Source organism: Ostrea edulis, chromosome 7 (assembly GCF_947568905.1).
Source record: "Ostrea edulis chromosome 7, xbOstEdul1.1, whole genome shotgun sequence".
In the NCBI taxonomy this organism is placed as follows: Eukaryota; Metazoa; Mollusca; class Bivalvia; order Ostreida; family Ostreidae; genus Ostrea; species Ostrea edulis.
In genome coordinates, this window is record NC_079170.1 from 72,818,239 (window position 1) to 72,835,202 (window position 16,964).

Here is a 16,964-nt window from a genome sequence, read left to right on the forward strand (position 1 = left end):
AATGAAGAAGAGTTTTATGTGAATAGTACAATTCACCTTTACGGGTCATCTTAATTAAAAAGCTCTTACTAGTACTAGTATCTTGGTAAATAGTACAATTCACTTTTGCTGGTCATCTTCATTAAAAAGTAATTACTAGTACTAGTATTTTTGTAAATAGTACATTTCAACTTTGCGATTACAGTAGGTCATCCTAAACTAAAAAGGCAAGTACTAGCATTTTATAAGAATGAAATGAAGGCCAAAAGGAGGGCAATTATGAACAATCTCAAATATAGTTCAAACCTCTTAGCTAAAACTATTAATTACCATTCTCATGAGAATGTTATTTAGCGCATGCTAAATTGAAACCGTGAAGAAAAATAAGAACCTGTTTAATTTTTAAAATCCACCTTATTTGATTGCAGGCAGCTCTATTTCGATATTTCATTATGTGTTATAGGGGGTCAAATTGCATAATCATACATATGTGATACATATGTTCTTGTATTTATGTTTTCGACTCATTCTGACCCCCACTAGCTATTCTGTTATATAACTTCATCATTTTCAAAATAAAAGACATTTTTTAAATCACATCACTGTCCTGTTTTCGCTGCCTTTATCAAATAACAAGTAAAGGCAACTTGGCAAGTCATATTAAGTAAGGAAAATAAAATAAGGAGAAGTCGAAGTTACAACCACTTTGGACACATGAAGCTGTCGTGAAGAATTCTCAGACAACACACTGTCAAGTTGATAGTTTTGAATGAAACAGAGGCACCTGCATGGTCAATGGTCTGATCAGATGGTTTCAATGCTACTAGCGTTAATCTACATTTTCTGGTTTCCAACTCCATGCAACATGTCCAAAGATAGCAACTTCTTAAGCTGTAATTATTTTAACTGATTATTTTTAGTAACAGTATAAACAATCCATTAAATCCACTGTATAAAAGAACAAAATATAAATATTAATTTTGGCCTGTTAAGTAACACATTAACAAAATGGTCTTCTTCAGACATCAAAATGATACATTTCACATATTTTTAAAATGATAGATAATTTCCCATCGGTTCCTTTAGATATAACAGTGGACGATTATATAAAATAACTTACGACTAAGACCAAAAACTATTTTCAAATTAATATAAAATTTAAAAAATATCATCATCGGGTGATTGTAATTACATATCAAGTAAACTTTGATACGCATGTTCGACTTCCTTATGTTTGAGTCAATCTTTTTTAAATTTCACATAATGAAATGTCTTCACATTAATGACCTGGCAAAAAACGCTAAGTCAACAATCCTTTGACATTATTCCAGGTCAAGATTCATGTGCAGTTCAAATTTGTTGAGTGACAGTGCGTCTATGACATCGTACAATAAATCCCACTCAAGAAATAATGTAGGTCACATTAAGCGTCAGTATCTCATATGATCATGAATTGGGGTGTAGTTAATTCAGATAGCAAAAAAGAAAATGGAAAAAAACCAACCTTGATTGTGAATGATATCATCTACGATTATCTTAAGTGGGGGAATTATGTCTTACGTGGCAAAAATAAGAATGTAAAATAATTACATCCTACGGCCAAGTAGGCACACACTATATAGGTAAGAGATGAGGGAACCTGACATTCTAAATAAAAATAAGGAGAAGTCGAAGTTACAACACGCTATCAGGTTGATAGTTTTGAATGAAACAGAGGCATCTGAATGGTCAATGGTCTGATCAGAAGTTTCAATGCTGCTAGTGCTCGTCTACATTTTCTGGTTTTCAACTCCATGCAACATGTCCAAAGATAGCAACTTCTTAAAGCTGACATGAATTAATAAATATAGTATAATTCTACATGTCCGCCATATTTCTTTGCTAATCCGCCATATTAGTTGGATATTTTATTGTTATATGTATCAGGGTTCGCATGGTATATAAGGGGACGAGTTTTGCTACGCTTCACTTCACATAGGTGTCTTCGATTTACCTGTGCGGGTAGCTTCGACAGGTAACACGTACATCTCCGATACTAATTTATAGGACATCAAGAAGAAATGAAATCACGTTTTGGAACACGACGCAGTGCTCAAAATTAAAATAAAAATATCGTACAGTAGTAAATCATTATTAAAAGCTTTGGATAAATAAATATAGAATGCCTTTTCTTTACGTGAATGTGCGTACATTTGCAGTAAATATGTCAACACTAAACTAAAATCGCGCAGATATTTCATCTATTATCTATTGATAAAATAGAATAAGCAAAGGGTATAAAATCTATACCATTCACACTTACTTCAAGCAAAATGCAAATACATAATTGTTACTGTACTTATAAACATGACATGGTCATGTCATGTATGCTCGCCATGAAAAAGCATCGAATGTGGACGACTATTTACTTGGGTCTACTCGTAATATCTGTAAAGGACCGCAGATGTACGTGTGCACTTGTCGAAAATATTCTAAGTAGTGGTAAAACTCCCTTTATTTGAATAATCCATGAAACAATACGATAAACTCCACTTGTATTCCAACAGTAAGTACCATTGTCCATTGTACAGACTTCGACACACCTAGCCCATGCCAATCAGCTATCTTCAATCAGGGGAAGTATCAGAGTATAATATTTACCCTGTATTTTGCATGAATCCTTATACCGTATGATTTACTGGTCAGAGTATTGCAAATTTATAAATCAGGAAATCATTTAGGTACGTAAATTGTTTGTGTATATATAATCTGCATATACAACTCTGTACGAGTGTATGGGATGAGAGAGAGAGAGAGAGAGAGAGAGAGAGAGAGAGAGAGAGAGAGAGAGAGATTCAACCGATGATCTTGTAATAATCGCGCTATAAAAGACAAATGATATCGTTAATTCAATAAAAGAGAACAGTAACTCAATATTGCTCTCATTAATTGATAATACAGATTTATTTGATTCATTTAAAGAATAATTAAAACTTAAACATATCTTTAAATAATGTTATTTTCAATTATTTCATTTTATGCTACTTTGGCGCTCAATAGATCTTATATATCTATGCCATTTTGCGTTATTACATTCTGCGTTGAACTCTACGCAAATTGTACTAATGCAAAATGTAATTGAGTTTATCATATCATGCGTCGTTATCAAGCACATATAATCAAGGGGAGGGGACAAGAGTGTCTGTCCCCCACCTTTAATAACAATATCCATTTCTTTTTTTGTAATGCAAATAAAAGATATCTTGGGTGACAACACCCCCCCCCCCTCCATTGACCCCAGCTTGAAAGTTCTGATATAATAGTAGAAGACACAAACTACCACCAATTAAGAAAATGAAGATATTATGAGGCACTCATAGTAGAGGACTCTAACCACCCCATCCCACCCCCAACGATTGAGGAAAATGAATTAAGTGTAGGGGGAAATTATTGAGGCAGACGAAGTAAAAGACTCTTTAACCCTTCACCCCTACATTAGGACTTTGAACATCGGACAAAACATCTTGGTTTATTTGGGTTTTTTGTTTTATTTTATTGCTGTTTTCGTTCATCTTTTTAAATTATTATTTTGAATGGCAAGAAATTTTGAAGAATCCAATTTTCCATTTTTTTCTTCCTGTTGTACCCCCCCCCCCACACATGAAAAATGACGATACATGTCTGGTTATTACTTGTACATTTTGCTTTGTAACACATGCATGTATACTAATTGTATGGTGTAGAATTGCACCCTTTACCAAGTTTTCCTTCATTTACACAGTGTAAGGAATGGTAAACCAAAACCACAAAACAAAATGCACAAAGACCAATATATTTCAAGCGTAGGAACTTCATTCATGAATACATAAATACATGTATTCAGAAAAATCGCATGCATGCATAGCAGGACTATAGCATATGTGTGTTTTAACGTTTCTGTAACATGCCATAATGATTACTTTCAGGCTTCAGTGTAATTTATTTATAAATATTTTCATTTCGAAGATCTGGCGTAATGGATATATATTGAAAATAGACATACCGCTGTACGCCGAAATTTCAAATTCAAATGTATGCGATAATATGTTAGTATTCTTAATCAGTAAAATTCTTGTTGAGGTTTTATTTGATACGATACAATGTCAATATATTATAATGCATAAGTAGGATTTGCAAAAGGCAAGAGTATAAACCCTTTCTTTTTTCATTATTAGTATCAATATCTATATGATCACGACAAAACATTATATAATTTATATCCGGATTCATATACCGATTTAGATATCAATAAAAACAAAGCTGAATAGTTTGGGGGAGATGGTTCTAATGAGTCTGATGAAATTAAAAGCAGGAACTCCACATTTTCATTCAAACTAGGCGTCCTTCAAAATAAATTCATTTCTGCTCTGACTGAAAGCATGATTCTAAATTCGTGAACGAATCTTGCATACAAAATAATTAATATGGGAACACATAAATTCGAGCTCCTTTGGAATTTAATGAATTGCAGATATGCACCTTTCTTTCAACACGAATTGATATGTTGTTTCAGGCACGTATACAGGGGGTTGAGGTGGACGGGGAGGCTGGTCTGCTCTTCCCACTCTTTTGACAATTTACTTTTTTCCGTTATTCTAACATATAAAGTCACTATTTTCTACATGCACAGTTCAAACTAATATTTTTTAAAAAATGTAATGAATTCAATTATAAGCATCAACTCCTGGAAGTTTCAGATATATTGTCAATCACAAATTTTTAAATAGCTGGAAATCTTTAATGCCTGTAAGCTTACATTTATATCATTGATCAATTTTCTTTCCTTTTGTGAAATGATATATTGTACATCGTAGTAGGACGCTCTCTCTCTCTCTCTCTCTCTCTCTCTCTCTCTCTCTCCTGTTCAATCAATGAATATGGACATACAGGGACCGTAAATAAATAAGTATGTGCTTCCAAAAGAGACAACAAAACTATATTTTCGTTTATACATTTCCTTTTATATGTGTCTTTGTGTAATCAACTGTTTATTATGGATTGCAAATGTAATACCCGCATTTTCACACAGATGTATATTTTCGATCATTATACCCTTATTTGTATATCCAAGTTTGTATATGATCATCGATAAATTTTGAATTGTGCACGCAATATATCCAACGAGATGCTCAGTGTATACGATTAGATTCCCGATTTCTATAAACTGCAAAATCTCGACCAGACAAGCATGCAATACAGAAAAAAATTTCGATTCTGACATCTCCCCTGATTGAAGACACCCTGTTTGGCACGGGTGAAGTGTGTGGCAGTCTGCATAATGGAATGACAACGTGTTGTAAAGTTCTAACGAGATACAAATGGAGTTTATCATTTTGTTTCGTGGATTCATCAGAAAAAAGGGAATTTAATATTTTCGGTAGGTGCACATTTCCGATACCTGTTGAATAGACGTCCGTATTTGATACGGTTTTTTAGGGCGAATATACCACGTGCATTACATATTATGCATATGGCATGCACCTGTATTTTGCAAGAATTGATATAAATAATATATTTTATGCTCTTTGCTTATTCCATTCTATCAGTATGAAATTGGCAAATGATTTCTCTGCATTTATTTCATAAGAAACTGCAAATACTTGCATGCATTTGCAAGTATGCAAGAAAAGCTGTTTTTGCATTTTTTTGGGGTCTAAATTATCTAAACTTTCAGAATGTTGCATCAATATACAATAAATATTTTGTAATTTTGAGCAAAGCATAATGTTTTAAAATGTTTTATTTGTTTCTCATTTCCTATATATTACTATCGGAGATGTGCACTGGTCGAGTCCACCTAGAAAAATCATTTGGGTGTGACAATCACATTTAGGGTATATACGGGTAGAGTAAATTAGGCTACCTGAGAGAAATATGGCGGATAAGATGAGAAAGGTGTACGTATTTATTAATTCATGTCAGCTTTAAGCTGTAATTATTTCAACAGATTATTTTTAGCAACAGTATAAACAATTCATTAAATCCACTGTATAAAAGAACAAAATATAAATATTAACTTCGTCCTATTAAGTTACACATTAACAAAATGGTCTTCTTCAAACATCAAAATTATACATTTCACATATTTATAAGAGGATAATGCTAATTTCCCATAGGTTCCTTTAGGTATAACAGTGGTCCGTTTTCCAAAACAACTTAGGACTAAGACAAATATTGCAACAACAATTATTCTGTTTGAAATTGCTAGCATAGAGGTATCTTTAAAAGTTATTTTTAAACAAATTAAAACCATTTTCAAATTAAGATATAATAAAAATATCATCATTACGTGATTATAATTACTTATCAAGTAAGCTTTGATTCGCATGTTCGACTTCCCTATGTTTCAAGACATTAGAGTCAATCTTGTAAATTTCACCATAATGAAATGTGTTCACATTAATGACTTGGCAATAACCGCTAAATCAGTAATCCACTACATTATTACAGGTCAAGATTCACGAGCAGTTCAATTACGTTGTATGAGTGTTTTCAGTGGATGAAACGTCACAATATCACAAATTACGTCACAAATTACGTTGTATGAGCGTCTTCACAGCGGCTGCTACGTAACTAATCTATTCATTCGACATCTTCAAATTTGTTGAGTGACAATGCGTCTATAATATCGTTCAATATATATCCCACTAAAGAAATAATGTAGGTCAGATAAAGTTTCAGCATATGGTAATGAATTAAGATGTATTAAATTCAGATAGCAAAATGAAAAATGAAAAAACCCTTCATTGTGAATGATATTATCTACGATTATCTCAAGTGGGGTAATTATGTCTTACGTAACAAAAATAAGAATGTAAAATAATTACATCCTAACGCCAAGTGGTCACACACTATATAGGTAAGAGATGAGGGAACCTGACATTCTAGATTTGGTGAACTACAAATATGGGTCCTCTGTTTTGTCTGTTGGGCGTTTTCGTCATCACTGTTGCGGGTTCCTCGTGTTCCGATAGGAATTCCTGTTCGATGAAGTTATACGAATTCGAAAACTGCATGAAAACTCAGGATACCGCTGTGGAAGTCCGGTTACAGGTACTGGAAACGGAGATGAAAGAGTTGCATGAAGGTAAACACATTACTTATACTGTAAATTCCTAAATATACGCGAGGAATTTATCATCAAGTAATATCTCGATAAGCATCACTCGCAAATGAAAATTACTTGCTTTTATTTCTATATTGCTAAAATACATGTGAACACTCTTGATTAAATGAGCACTCGGGAATTTATGTTTTCGGGATTTGACGTATAGGATTCATTTCACGATCTGAAGTACTCGCGTACTCAGTTTCTGCTAACCTGTTACACTGAACATAGTCTGAAAAGACATCAGAGCGGGATTATTCAGAAAACAATACCCACAATGAATCAGCTATCTAGTAGTGGTGGACCTGTCCTAGTATCAATATACATTTACAAGTGATAGGAATGACTAATCGCTAATTATCAGACAAAACATAGGGGTGAAAGAGTTCAAGGGTTTTGTAGCTTTATTTTTTATACCTAACCGCTTGTTGATGCATGATCAACAATAACGAATTTGGAGAGACGGGGGAAAGTTTGCGAGGCTTATAGCTTACAATTTTTTCTAATAAAAATGTTATTCTCTTTCATTTAAGGTTTCTAATTCGGGGTGAAAATGCTAAATACGCACCTTTAAGATTGCAAAATCCCTTCGAACTTATATAAGACCTACTCTTTCCGTATGTCAAATTTATCATTAGCCATTTGAATAGGAAGGGAAATTGTCAATGCAATCTTCATCTATCCGATGTAGTAAATATTTCTTATAATGTATGTCTTTCTTGATATACAGTAGATATAATTCAGGTTATTTTTTGTATACAGATACCAGCTACCATGCCTCGTTCCTTGCGGGTATTACTCCCTCTGTCAAACTTGTCAATAGAAGCATTCTGATATTCAACAACGTAATGCTCAACAAGGGCGGTGGTTACAACGGTACATCTGGCATCTTTACCGCCCCCGTTAAGGGCGTGTACTCTTTTACACTCGCAATAGGCTTACATTCCCCAGAGGTCGCGACCGATCACCTTCGATTTCATATCATGAAAAATACAGAAATTGTTGGTTTCTTGTTCATCGAATGGGAGGGTAAATGGTTGAAGAGATCTGAGAACACTGTGGTGGACCTTCAGGCGGGAGACCAAATTCATGTAATGGTGGCCACTGCTCCAGACGAGTTCGACGAGCTTTCAGGTTCTTCCCACTATCCCGGAAGTGCGTACAATAGCCACTTTTCTGGTTTCTTAATTGATCATGGACATTAACAGGAGGACAAGAGTCGAGTTACTTTGCATACTTTATGGGAAAAGGGATCCCATTTGGTATTAGGACAAATCAAGATGATATAAAACCCAAAATGAATTTTATTGAAATATGGTGTGTTTACAACAATAGGTGTCGTATTTCCGCTTTACGTAAACGTATCAGTGACAAGAAAGAGATGTAATGTGCATACTCATTTGTTTGAATATATGATAGAATACAATAAATTGCAATAGTAAAGAGAGGGTCCCAGTAAGTTGTTTTTTATTACCAGTTGTGTTGGATTTGATGGCTGTGCAATACTCGCGATTATTCGATACTATCATTGTTGATATACGCATATTGTCCGTATTTAATTGCTTGAATAAGTATAATATGAATGTGACAGACCTTTGGTTTGTCTGTCCAATATATATCAACATCCTCCGATGTACAACGATACCCTGGAATTAATTGCTGTGTAGAAGGCGTCCCAAATTAAGTAATTATAAGTCTTCCACATCTGCTTCATACTTAAATGTTTTATTGAACATAAATCAACTTTATAACACACATCGCGTTTCATGGCCAATTTCCTTTATGCATCTAGCAATATTCCATTATCCATGTATATGGTGATTATTTTTTAATAGATTCCATACAAAAGAGCATGGTTTACGTATGATCAGTTTTGAATCAAGTGAGGCTATTTACAAACAGGCTCATGTTCAAGGGATTTCAACATTCTTGTTTAAAGTTAACATTTCTCAAATTTTATTGTCGTTATAACGATGTAATTTACAAATATAACCTTTACTTAGGTGGAATGCTGTCTGACGTGTTTCATACTAATTGTTAGACCGTTCTTATCATACTGATGTTGACGTCGGATCTCTCCGTGTACCTGATTAGGATTTAGGGTATTGAAATGAGGACTTGTTGGAGCTAGAAGTATAGCCTGTCTTGTCTTCTTCACACGCATCACTGCTCGTTATCTTCACTGTGTTAATCAACCACCAATAATCGATTTTTGTTAGTGTAGAATTTATGTAGATCAGATTGATTTCATTAGGATATGTACCGAGGAAGAACGTTATAAAGAAAGGTGAAGATTCTGATTACGAACAGTGATCAATCTCATAACTCCTGTAAAAAATACAAAATAACTATCATATAGTTTACTGATGTAGAAATGTAAAATTATTATTATGGCTGCTTTACATCATTTCCATAGCCAAATAGTATTTTATGATATATCGGAAAATCCCTAATTATGTGAAGTCATACAACACTCATAGACGAACTATTGTAATATTTTCGAGAGGCATCGATTCATATACCGGTAAATTACAGTAAAGTCAACAAATATTCTAATCATCTTACGTCCTTAATGATTTATCGGGATATATGTAGCAGTTTGTCGAAAGTAAATCTTAAAACAAAAGCGTGGTGGTGGTTAAATTATTCTCCATTTAACAAAGAAAGAACAGGACGAAAACTTTAAAAATCAAAATAATTTGCTTTGTCAGAATTATTTCTTAACATTATTCAAACGTACTTATTTCATTTCCTCGATATATTTTATTGATTTAAAACATGACATCACATTTTTCTGATGAACTTTTCTAACCCAATTCAGATATATAGAGGAGATTCAATGTTTCATTAATAGATTTAGAATTTATTTCAAGAGTAAGATGGGAATTTTATGTTTATTTTCACGAGTGGGAAACACGACTGAAAATGTTAAGAACTCCTGTCTCACTCGGGAAATCAATTCTATACCCAACAATAACACACGTTGAATTTTTTGTTTGTTACATATTCGGCAGTTTTTCCTCAAACATATTTTGCTGTCCCTATATTGACGTTCAAAACAATATTGCGCAGAAAATATAGAACCTTAAAAAATATGCAAAATATATTTGAATCAATATATTTGAAAAATGAGAATCTTTAATTCAATTTTATTTTGGGTATTCAAATAAAAAAAACATGAAAAATTAATATATATATAATATAAAATGAAGGTGATCTTATGTATCGCGGATGAATATTTTGGTACGTAGTCCCTGGCTGTTATTTTTACACTGGGAAGTAAAACTTATTTGTTATTTTCACAGTGTGAAAATAAGAACTTTGAAAATATGAATTTTTGTTCAATGGATAAATTTCAGTATTTCACTGTAGAAAATGTATATTATAGGGTTATTAAACTTATATTAGTGAATATTGGCACGAGTTGGCTGTGAAAATGCACGAGCTTGCGAGTGCATTTTGACAGCCAACGATGCATGGAGTTGGAAACCAGAAAATGTAGATTAACGCTAGTAGCATTGAAACCATCTGATCAGACCATTGACCATACAGGTGCCTCTGTTTCATTCAAAACTATCAACTTGACAGTGTGTTGTCTGCGAATTCTTCACGACAGCTTCATGTGTCCAAAGTGGTTGTAACTTCGACTTCTCCTTATTTTATTTTCCTTACTTAATATGACTTACCAAGTTGCCTTTACTTGTTACTTGATAAAAGGCAGCGAAAACAGGACAGTGATGTGATTTAAAAAATGTCATTTATTTTGAAAATGATGAAGTAATATAACAGAATAGCTAGTGGGGGTCAGAATGAGTCGAAAACATAAATACAAGAACATATGTATCACATATGTATGATTATGCAATTTGACCCCCTATAACACATAATGAAATATCGAAATAGAGCTGCCTGCAATCAAATAAGGTGGATTTTAAAAATTAAACAGGTTCTTATTTTTCTTCACGGTTTCAATTTAGCATGCGCTAAATAACATTCTCATGAGAATGGTAATTAATAGTTTTAGCTAAGAGGTTTGAACTATATTTGAGATTGTTCATAATTGCCCTCCTTTTGGCCTTCATTCTTATGAATGGTTTAAAATGCTAGTACTTGCTTTTTAAGTTTAGGATGACCTACTGTAATCGCAAAGTTGAAATGTACTATTTACAAAAATACTAGTACTAGTAATTACTTTTTAATGAAGATGACCAGCAAAGGTGAATTGTACTATTTACCAATATACTAGTACTAGTAATTGCTTTTTAATTAAGATGACCCGTAGAGGTGAATTGTACTATTCACATAAAACTCTTCATTTTAATGTAGTGTACATGTATACTTCTGCCGTGCTACCACGCTGCTGTAGAATGCTATCTGTTTGTTTCATGTACTAAGTTATTCTATCATTGAATAAACTTTTTTATTATATATCTAATAAATAGTCTAATATAAAATCTGCGTAAAATCTAGAGAATGTTAGCGTTCAATTGTAGTTTGATTGAAAGGCGATATAAATCAACAACTCAATACTTTAGGGTTATTGAACTTATATTGGTGTATATTGGCACTCGTTGTGTCACAATACTGTAGGTCACATCAAGCATCAGTTTGAATTATGAATTGGGATGTAGTTAATTCAGATAGCAAAAAAGAAAATGAAAAAAAAAAACCTTTATTGTGAATGATATCATCTACGATTATCTTAAGTGGGGGAATTATGTCTTACATGGCAAAAATAAGAATGTAAAATAATTACATCCTACGGCCAAGTAGGCACACACTATATAGGTAAGAGATGAGGGAACCTGACATTCTAGATTTGGTGAACTACAGATATGGGTCCTCTGTTTTGTCTATTGGGCGTTTTCGTCATCACTGTTGCGGGTTCCTCGTGTTCCGATAGGAATTCCTGTTCGATGAAGTTATACGAATTCGAAAATTGCATGAAAACTCAGGATACTGCTGTGGAAGTTCGCCTACAGGTACTAGAAACTGAGCTGAAAGAGTTGCATGAAGGTAAACACATTACTTATACTGTACATTCCTAAATGTACGCGAGGAATTTATCAAGTACCAAATTTCTTGAGAAGCATCACTCGCGAATGAAAAATGCTTGGTTTTATTTCTATATTGCTAAAATACATGTAAATACATGTAAACGTCATGACGAAGGCCATAACGCACATATCTACAGTTCCTGTGCGTTTGGAAATGTCAAAATGTTTTTTTGTTATTTCCCACCGTTGTCAAACGATGAACCGCCGTCGTGTAAAAGTTTTTGTCAAATGAGTTATATTAATTATCTTTGATATTGAAAGAGTTTCAATTTCTTCTTAATATAACATACATACTAAAGTAATATAAATATTATATTGCGATCTTGATCTAATGTGCACGTATAGTGACTTTCACAATGGACTCATTTGCATAAACAGGGTTTCCGTACATAAACATTTCATCATTTGCACGACACCCCGAGGTTTTTGAGTGAAAGATATTTGATTTATGTGACATGTGAACTTCAGTGCAAAAGGACAGTTAAGAGAGCAAATTGTGTCTTCAACAGAAAACATGTTTTTCAGGCTAGATTCAACTTCATATCTGCAAAAATCGCGGCATCTCGCATATGCAAGGTGAAGATAACGAACAGTGATGAATCTCATATTCAATGCAAAAATTAGACATGTTACAAGTCACTATAAACTTGCTCTCATTACTTTTCAAAATAAGAAATTAATGTGCTTTGAAGTCACATAAACTTCAACTTGCATTTATATCTGGATATTGTGCCAATGGAACGATTTAAACATACACGGTACGATTTTATCTTGATATTTGATCACGTGATATACAGCTGATGTAGAGACTGTCGGTCTGGTGAAAAATGTATGGGAGGTCAATATGCACTTAATTATATATACATATTGTTTTTGTATAAAAGGGTTGTGTATACAGAATTTATCGAAAATGGATCTGTTTATTAATGCTTTTTTCCCCTGACATATTTCTATGGCCCTACTTAACACAACTGCGTTAGCAGAACACTCGAAAATTTATCTTCTCAGGATTTGACGTATACGAGTCATTTTGCGATATCAAGTACTCGCGTACTCAGTTTCTGCTAACCTGTTGAACAAATATAATCTTAAACAACATTATCAGAGCAAGATTATTCAGAAAAAACCTGTCCTAGTATAAATATACATTTAATAGTGATAGGGATCAGCAGCAGCGCTGATCGCTAATAATCAGATAAAACCTTAAGGTGAAATAGTTCAAGGGTTTTGTAACTTTATGTTTGATACCTAACCGCTTGTTGATGCATGGGCAACAGTAACGGATTCTGACGGGGGGGTTGGGGGGTTACGAGACTTATAGCTTCCAATTTTTTGTGATATAAATGTTATTCTCTTTCATTTCGGGTTTCTAATTTGGGGTGAAAATACTAAATACGCATCTTTAAGATTGCAAAATCCATTCAAACATTTGTAAGACTTACCCTTTCCGTACATAAAATTTATCATTAGCCATTTGAATAGGAAGTGAAATTCTCAATGCAAACTTCATCTATCCGATGTAGTAAATATTTCTTATAATGTATGTCTTTCTTGATATGCACTAGATATAATTCGAGTTATTTTTTGTCTACAGATACCAGTTACCATGCCTCGTTCCTTGCGGGTATTATTCCCTCTGCCAAACTTGTCAATAGAAGCATGCTGATATTCAACAACGTAATGCTCAACAAGGGCGGTGGTTACAACGGTACATCTGGCATCTTTACCGCCCCCGTTAAGGGCGTGTACTCTTTTACACTCACAATAGGCTTACATGCTCCAGAGGTCGCGACCGATTACCTTCAATTTCATATCATGAAAAATACAGAAATAGTTGGTTTCTTGTTCATCGAATGGGAGGGTAAATGGTTGAAGAGATCTGAGAACACTGTGGTGGACCTACAGGCGGGAGACCAGATTCATATAATGGTGGCAACTGCTCCAGACGAGTTCGATGAGCTTCCAGGTGCTTCCCACTATCCCGGAAGTGCGTACAATAGCCACTTTTCTGGTTTCTTAATTGAGCATGAACATTAACAGAAGGACAAGAGTGGATTTAGTATGCATCCTTTGTGGGAAAAGTGATCCCATTTGGTATAAGGGTAAATCAAGGTGATACATAAACCAAGGTTAATCGGAGACTGAAATATGGTGTGTATGCAACAATAGCTGTTGTATTTCCGCTTTACGTAACCGTACCAGTGACGAGAAAGAGATATAATGCGCATACTCATTTGTTTGAAGATATGATAGAATACAATAAATCACAATAGTAAAGAGAAAGTCTCAGTAAGTTGTTTTTTATTACCAGTTGTGTTGGATTTGATGACTGACCAAGACTCCCGATTATTGGATACTATCATTGTTGATATACGCATATTGTCCGTATTTAATTGCTTGAATAGGTATAATATGAATGTGACAGACCATTGCATTGTCTGTCCAATAGATATCAACATCCTCCGATGTACCTGGAATTAATGGCTGTGTAGAAGGTGTCCAAAATTCAGTAATTATAAGTCTTCCACATCTGCTTCAAACTTAATTGTTTTATTGAATAATGATCAACTTTATCACACACTCTCTGTTTCATGACCAATTTCCTTTATGTATGTACCAATATTCCATTATTCCTGCAGATGGTGGTTATGTCTCTAAGTTGATTCCAAACACAAGAGCATGGTTTGCGTATGATAAGTTTTAATGCAAGTGAGGCTACTGAAAACAGGCTCCTTTACCGGATAACACGGATTTCAACATTCTTGTTTAAAGTCAACAATTTGTAAATTTTATTATAACGATGTAATTTACAAATATAACCTTCACTTGGTTGGAATGCTGTCTGACATGTTTCATACTAATTGTTAGACCGTTCTTTTCATACTGATTCTGACTTCGGATCTCTCCGTTTACCTGATCAAGATATGGGGCTCACAAATGAAGCCTTGTACTTACTACATTTCCTCGATATGTTTTATTGATTTCAAAAATGAGATCACATTTTTCTGATGAACTTTTCTATACAAATTAAGATATATAGAGGAAATTCAATGTTTGAATATAGAATTTATTTCACGAGTAAGATAGAATTTTTATTTTTATTTCACGAGCGCGAAACACGACTGAAAATATAAAAAAAACTCATGTCTTACACGCGAAATAAATTCTATGCTCAACAACAAAAAAAACATTGAATTTTCTGTTTATTACATATTAGACGGTTTATCTCAAGCAGGTTTTGCCCTCCCTATATTGACGTTGAAAACAATATTCCGCAGAAAATATAGAACCTTAAAAATATACAAAATATGTTTGAATTAATATATTTGAAAAATGAGAAATTTTAATTCAATTTTATTTTAGTTATTCAAATAAAAAACATGAAAAATTAATATATATAACATAAAATGAAGGTGATCTTATGTATCGCAGATGAATATTGTGGTAAGTAGTCCCCGGCTGTTATTTTTACACCGGGAAAATAAAACTTGTTATTTTCACAGTGTGAAAATAAAAACTTTGAAAATATGAATTTTTGTTCAATGGATAGATTTTAGCATTTCATTGTCAAAACTGTAACAATAATAGAATCCTTCATTAGAAGGAGTGTGGGATAGGGAAATTCCACCGAGGGGACAAGATTCGCAGTCTTCGACGAGGCTTTGCCGGGTCCTAGACAGAGAATCTTGTTCCAGAGGTGCAATTTCCCTATCCCACTCGAGTAAATAATGACGGATTATTTTTTTTTTTTTTTTTTTTTTTTTTTTTTTTTTTTTTTTTACATTTTATCTACAGTTTAGTGCATCAATTTAGGAGCATTGAGAAAATTCTAAACTATCATAATCCTGATATGAAACGTATACGGTACCAATTTCGATGCACCAAATGCGCATTTCGACAAATAATGTCTCTTCAGTGATGCTCAAGCCGAAATTTTGGAAATTCGAAATAATAATAAACCTGTAGGAGCTAAAAGGAAAACAAGAGTGCCAAAAAAACCCCCCCAAAAAAAAAAAAAAAACAAAAAAAAAAAAAAACAAACAAACTAGAGCCAAATTCGTCCAAGGATCAGAGCTATGCATGAGGGAGATATCATCCTTAATTTTGAAATGAATTTCTAAATTTTATCCCAGGAATTAAATATACATCCGTATTTTCAAGCTAGTAACGAAGTGTGAAATTCGATGCAAAAACTAATGAGATCGGCAGAAAGAGTATACCCGAAAATGGTTTACACTCTAAGTGTGGACTAAAAATCCCAAGGTTGTCCACCAGAAAGCTATACTACATTTGAATTTAAAGATAACAATGCGAAATATTTTTTCTTCACCGTGTAACATAAATCTTCACCGTGTAACGTAAATCATAGAAAATGTATGACGTCACAATCAAATGACGCCGCAGCAATGTGAGACTAATAGAATCCTTCATTGGTACGAGTGTGGGATAGGGAAATTCCACTGAGGGGACAAGATTCGCAGTCTAGGACGAGACTTTGCCGAGTTCTAGACAACAAATCTTGTTCCAGAGGTGGGATTTCCCTATCCCACACGAGTAGATAATGAAGGATTGTTTTTCTCACATTTTACCTACAGTTTAGTGAATAAATTTAGGCGCTTTGAGAAAATTAAAGATTATCAAAATCCTCATTTGAACTCCAATGTAAAAACTAATTAAATAGGCAGAGAGAGCATTCCCGAAAATCATTACACTGTAAGTGTAAACTAAAAAAAACCAAGGTTGTCCACCAGAAAGTATACTGCATTAAAATTTAAAGAAAGCAATGCAAAATATTTTTATTT

The 16,964-nt window shown here is 33.6% G+C and overlaps 1 protein-coding gene across 2 annotated transcripts; it reads left to right on the forward strand.

The window, feature by feature from the left end:
• Positions 1–6,849: 6,849 nt before the first annotated feature.
• On the forward strand, positions 6,850–14,451 carry LOC125655945 (complement C1q tumor necrosis factor-related protein 5-like). 2 transcript variants are annotated; one of them, XM_056145306.1, is made up of 3 exons: positions 6,850–7,084; positions 7,868–12,121; positions 13,757–14,451. In XM_056145306.1, the coding sequence occupies exons 2-3, from the start codon at positions 11,941–11,943 to the stop codon at positions 14,197–14,199; spliced, it is 624 nt and encodes a 207-aa protein (XP_056001281.1). In that variant the 5' UTR covers positions 6,850–7,084; positions 7,868–11,940; the 3' UTR covers positions 14,200–14,451. The 2 variants fall into 2 exon arrangements, with proteins under 2 accessions (XP_056001281.1, XP_048742442.2); XM_048886485.2 differs by lacking the exon at positions 13,757–14,451 and having other exon boundaries at positions 7,868–8,552.
• The last annotated feature ends 2,513 nt before the right edge of the window (positions 14,452–16,964 follow it).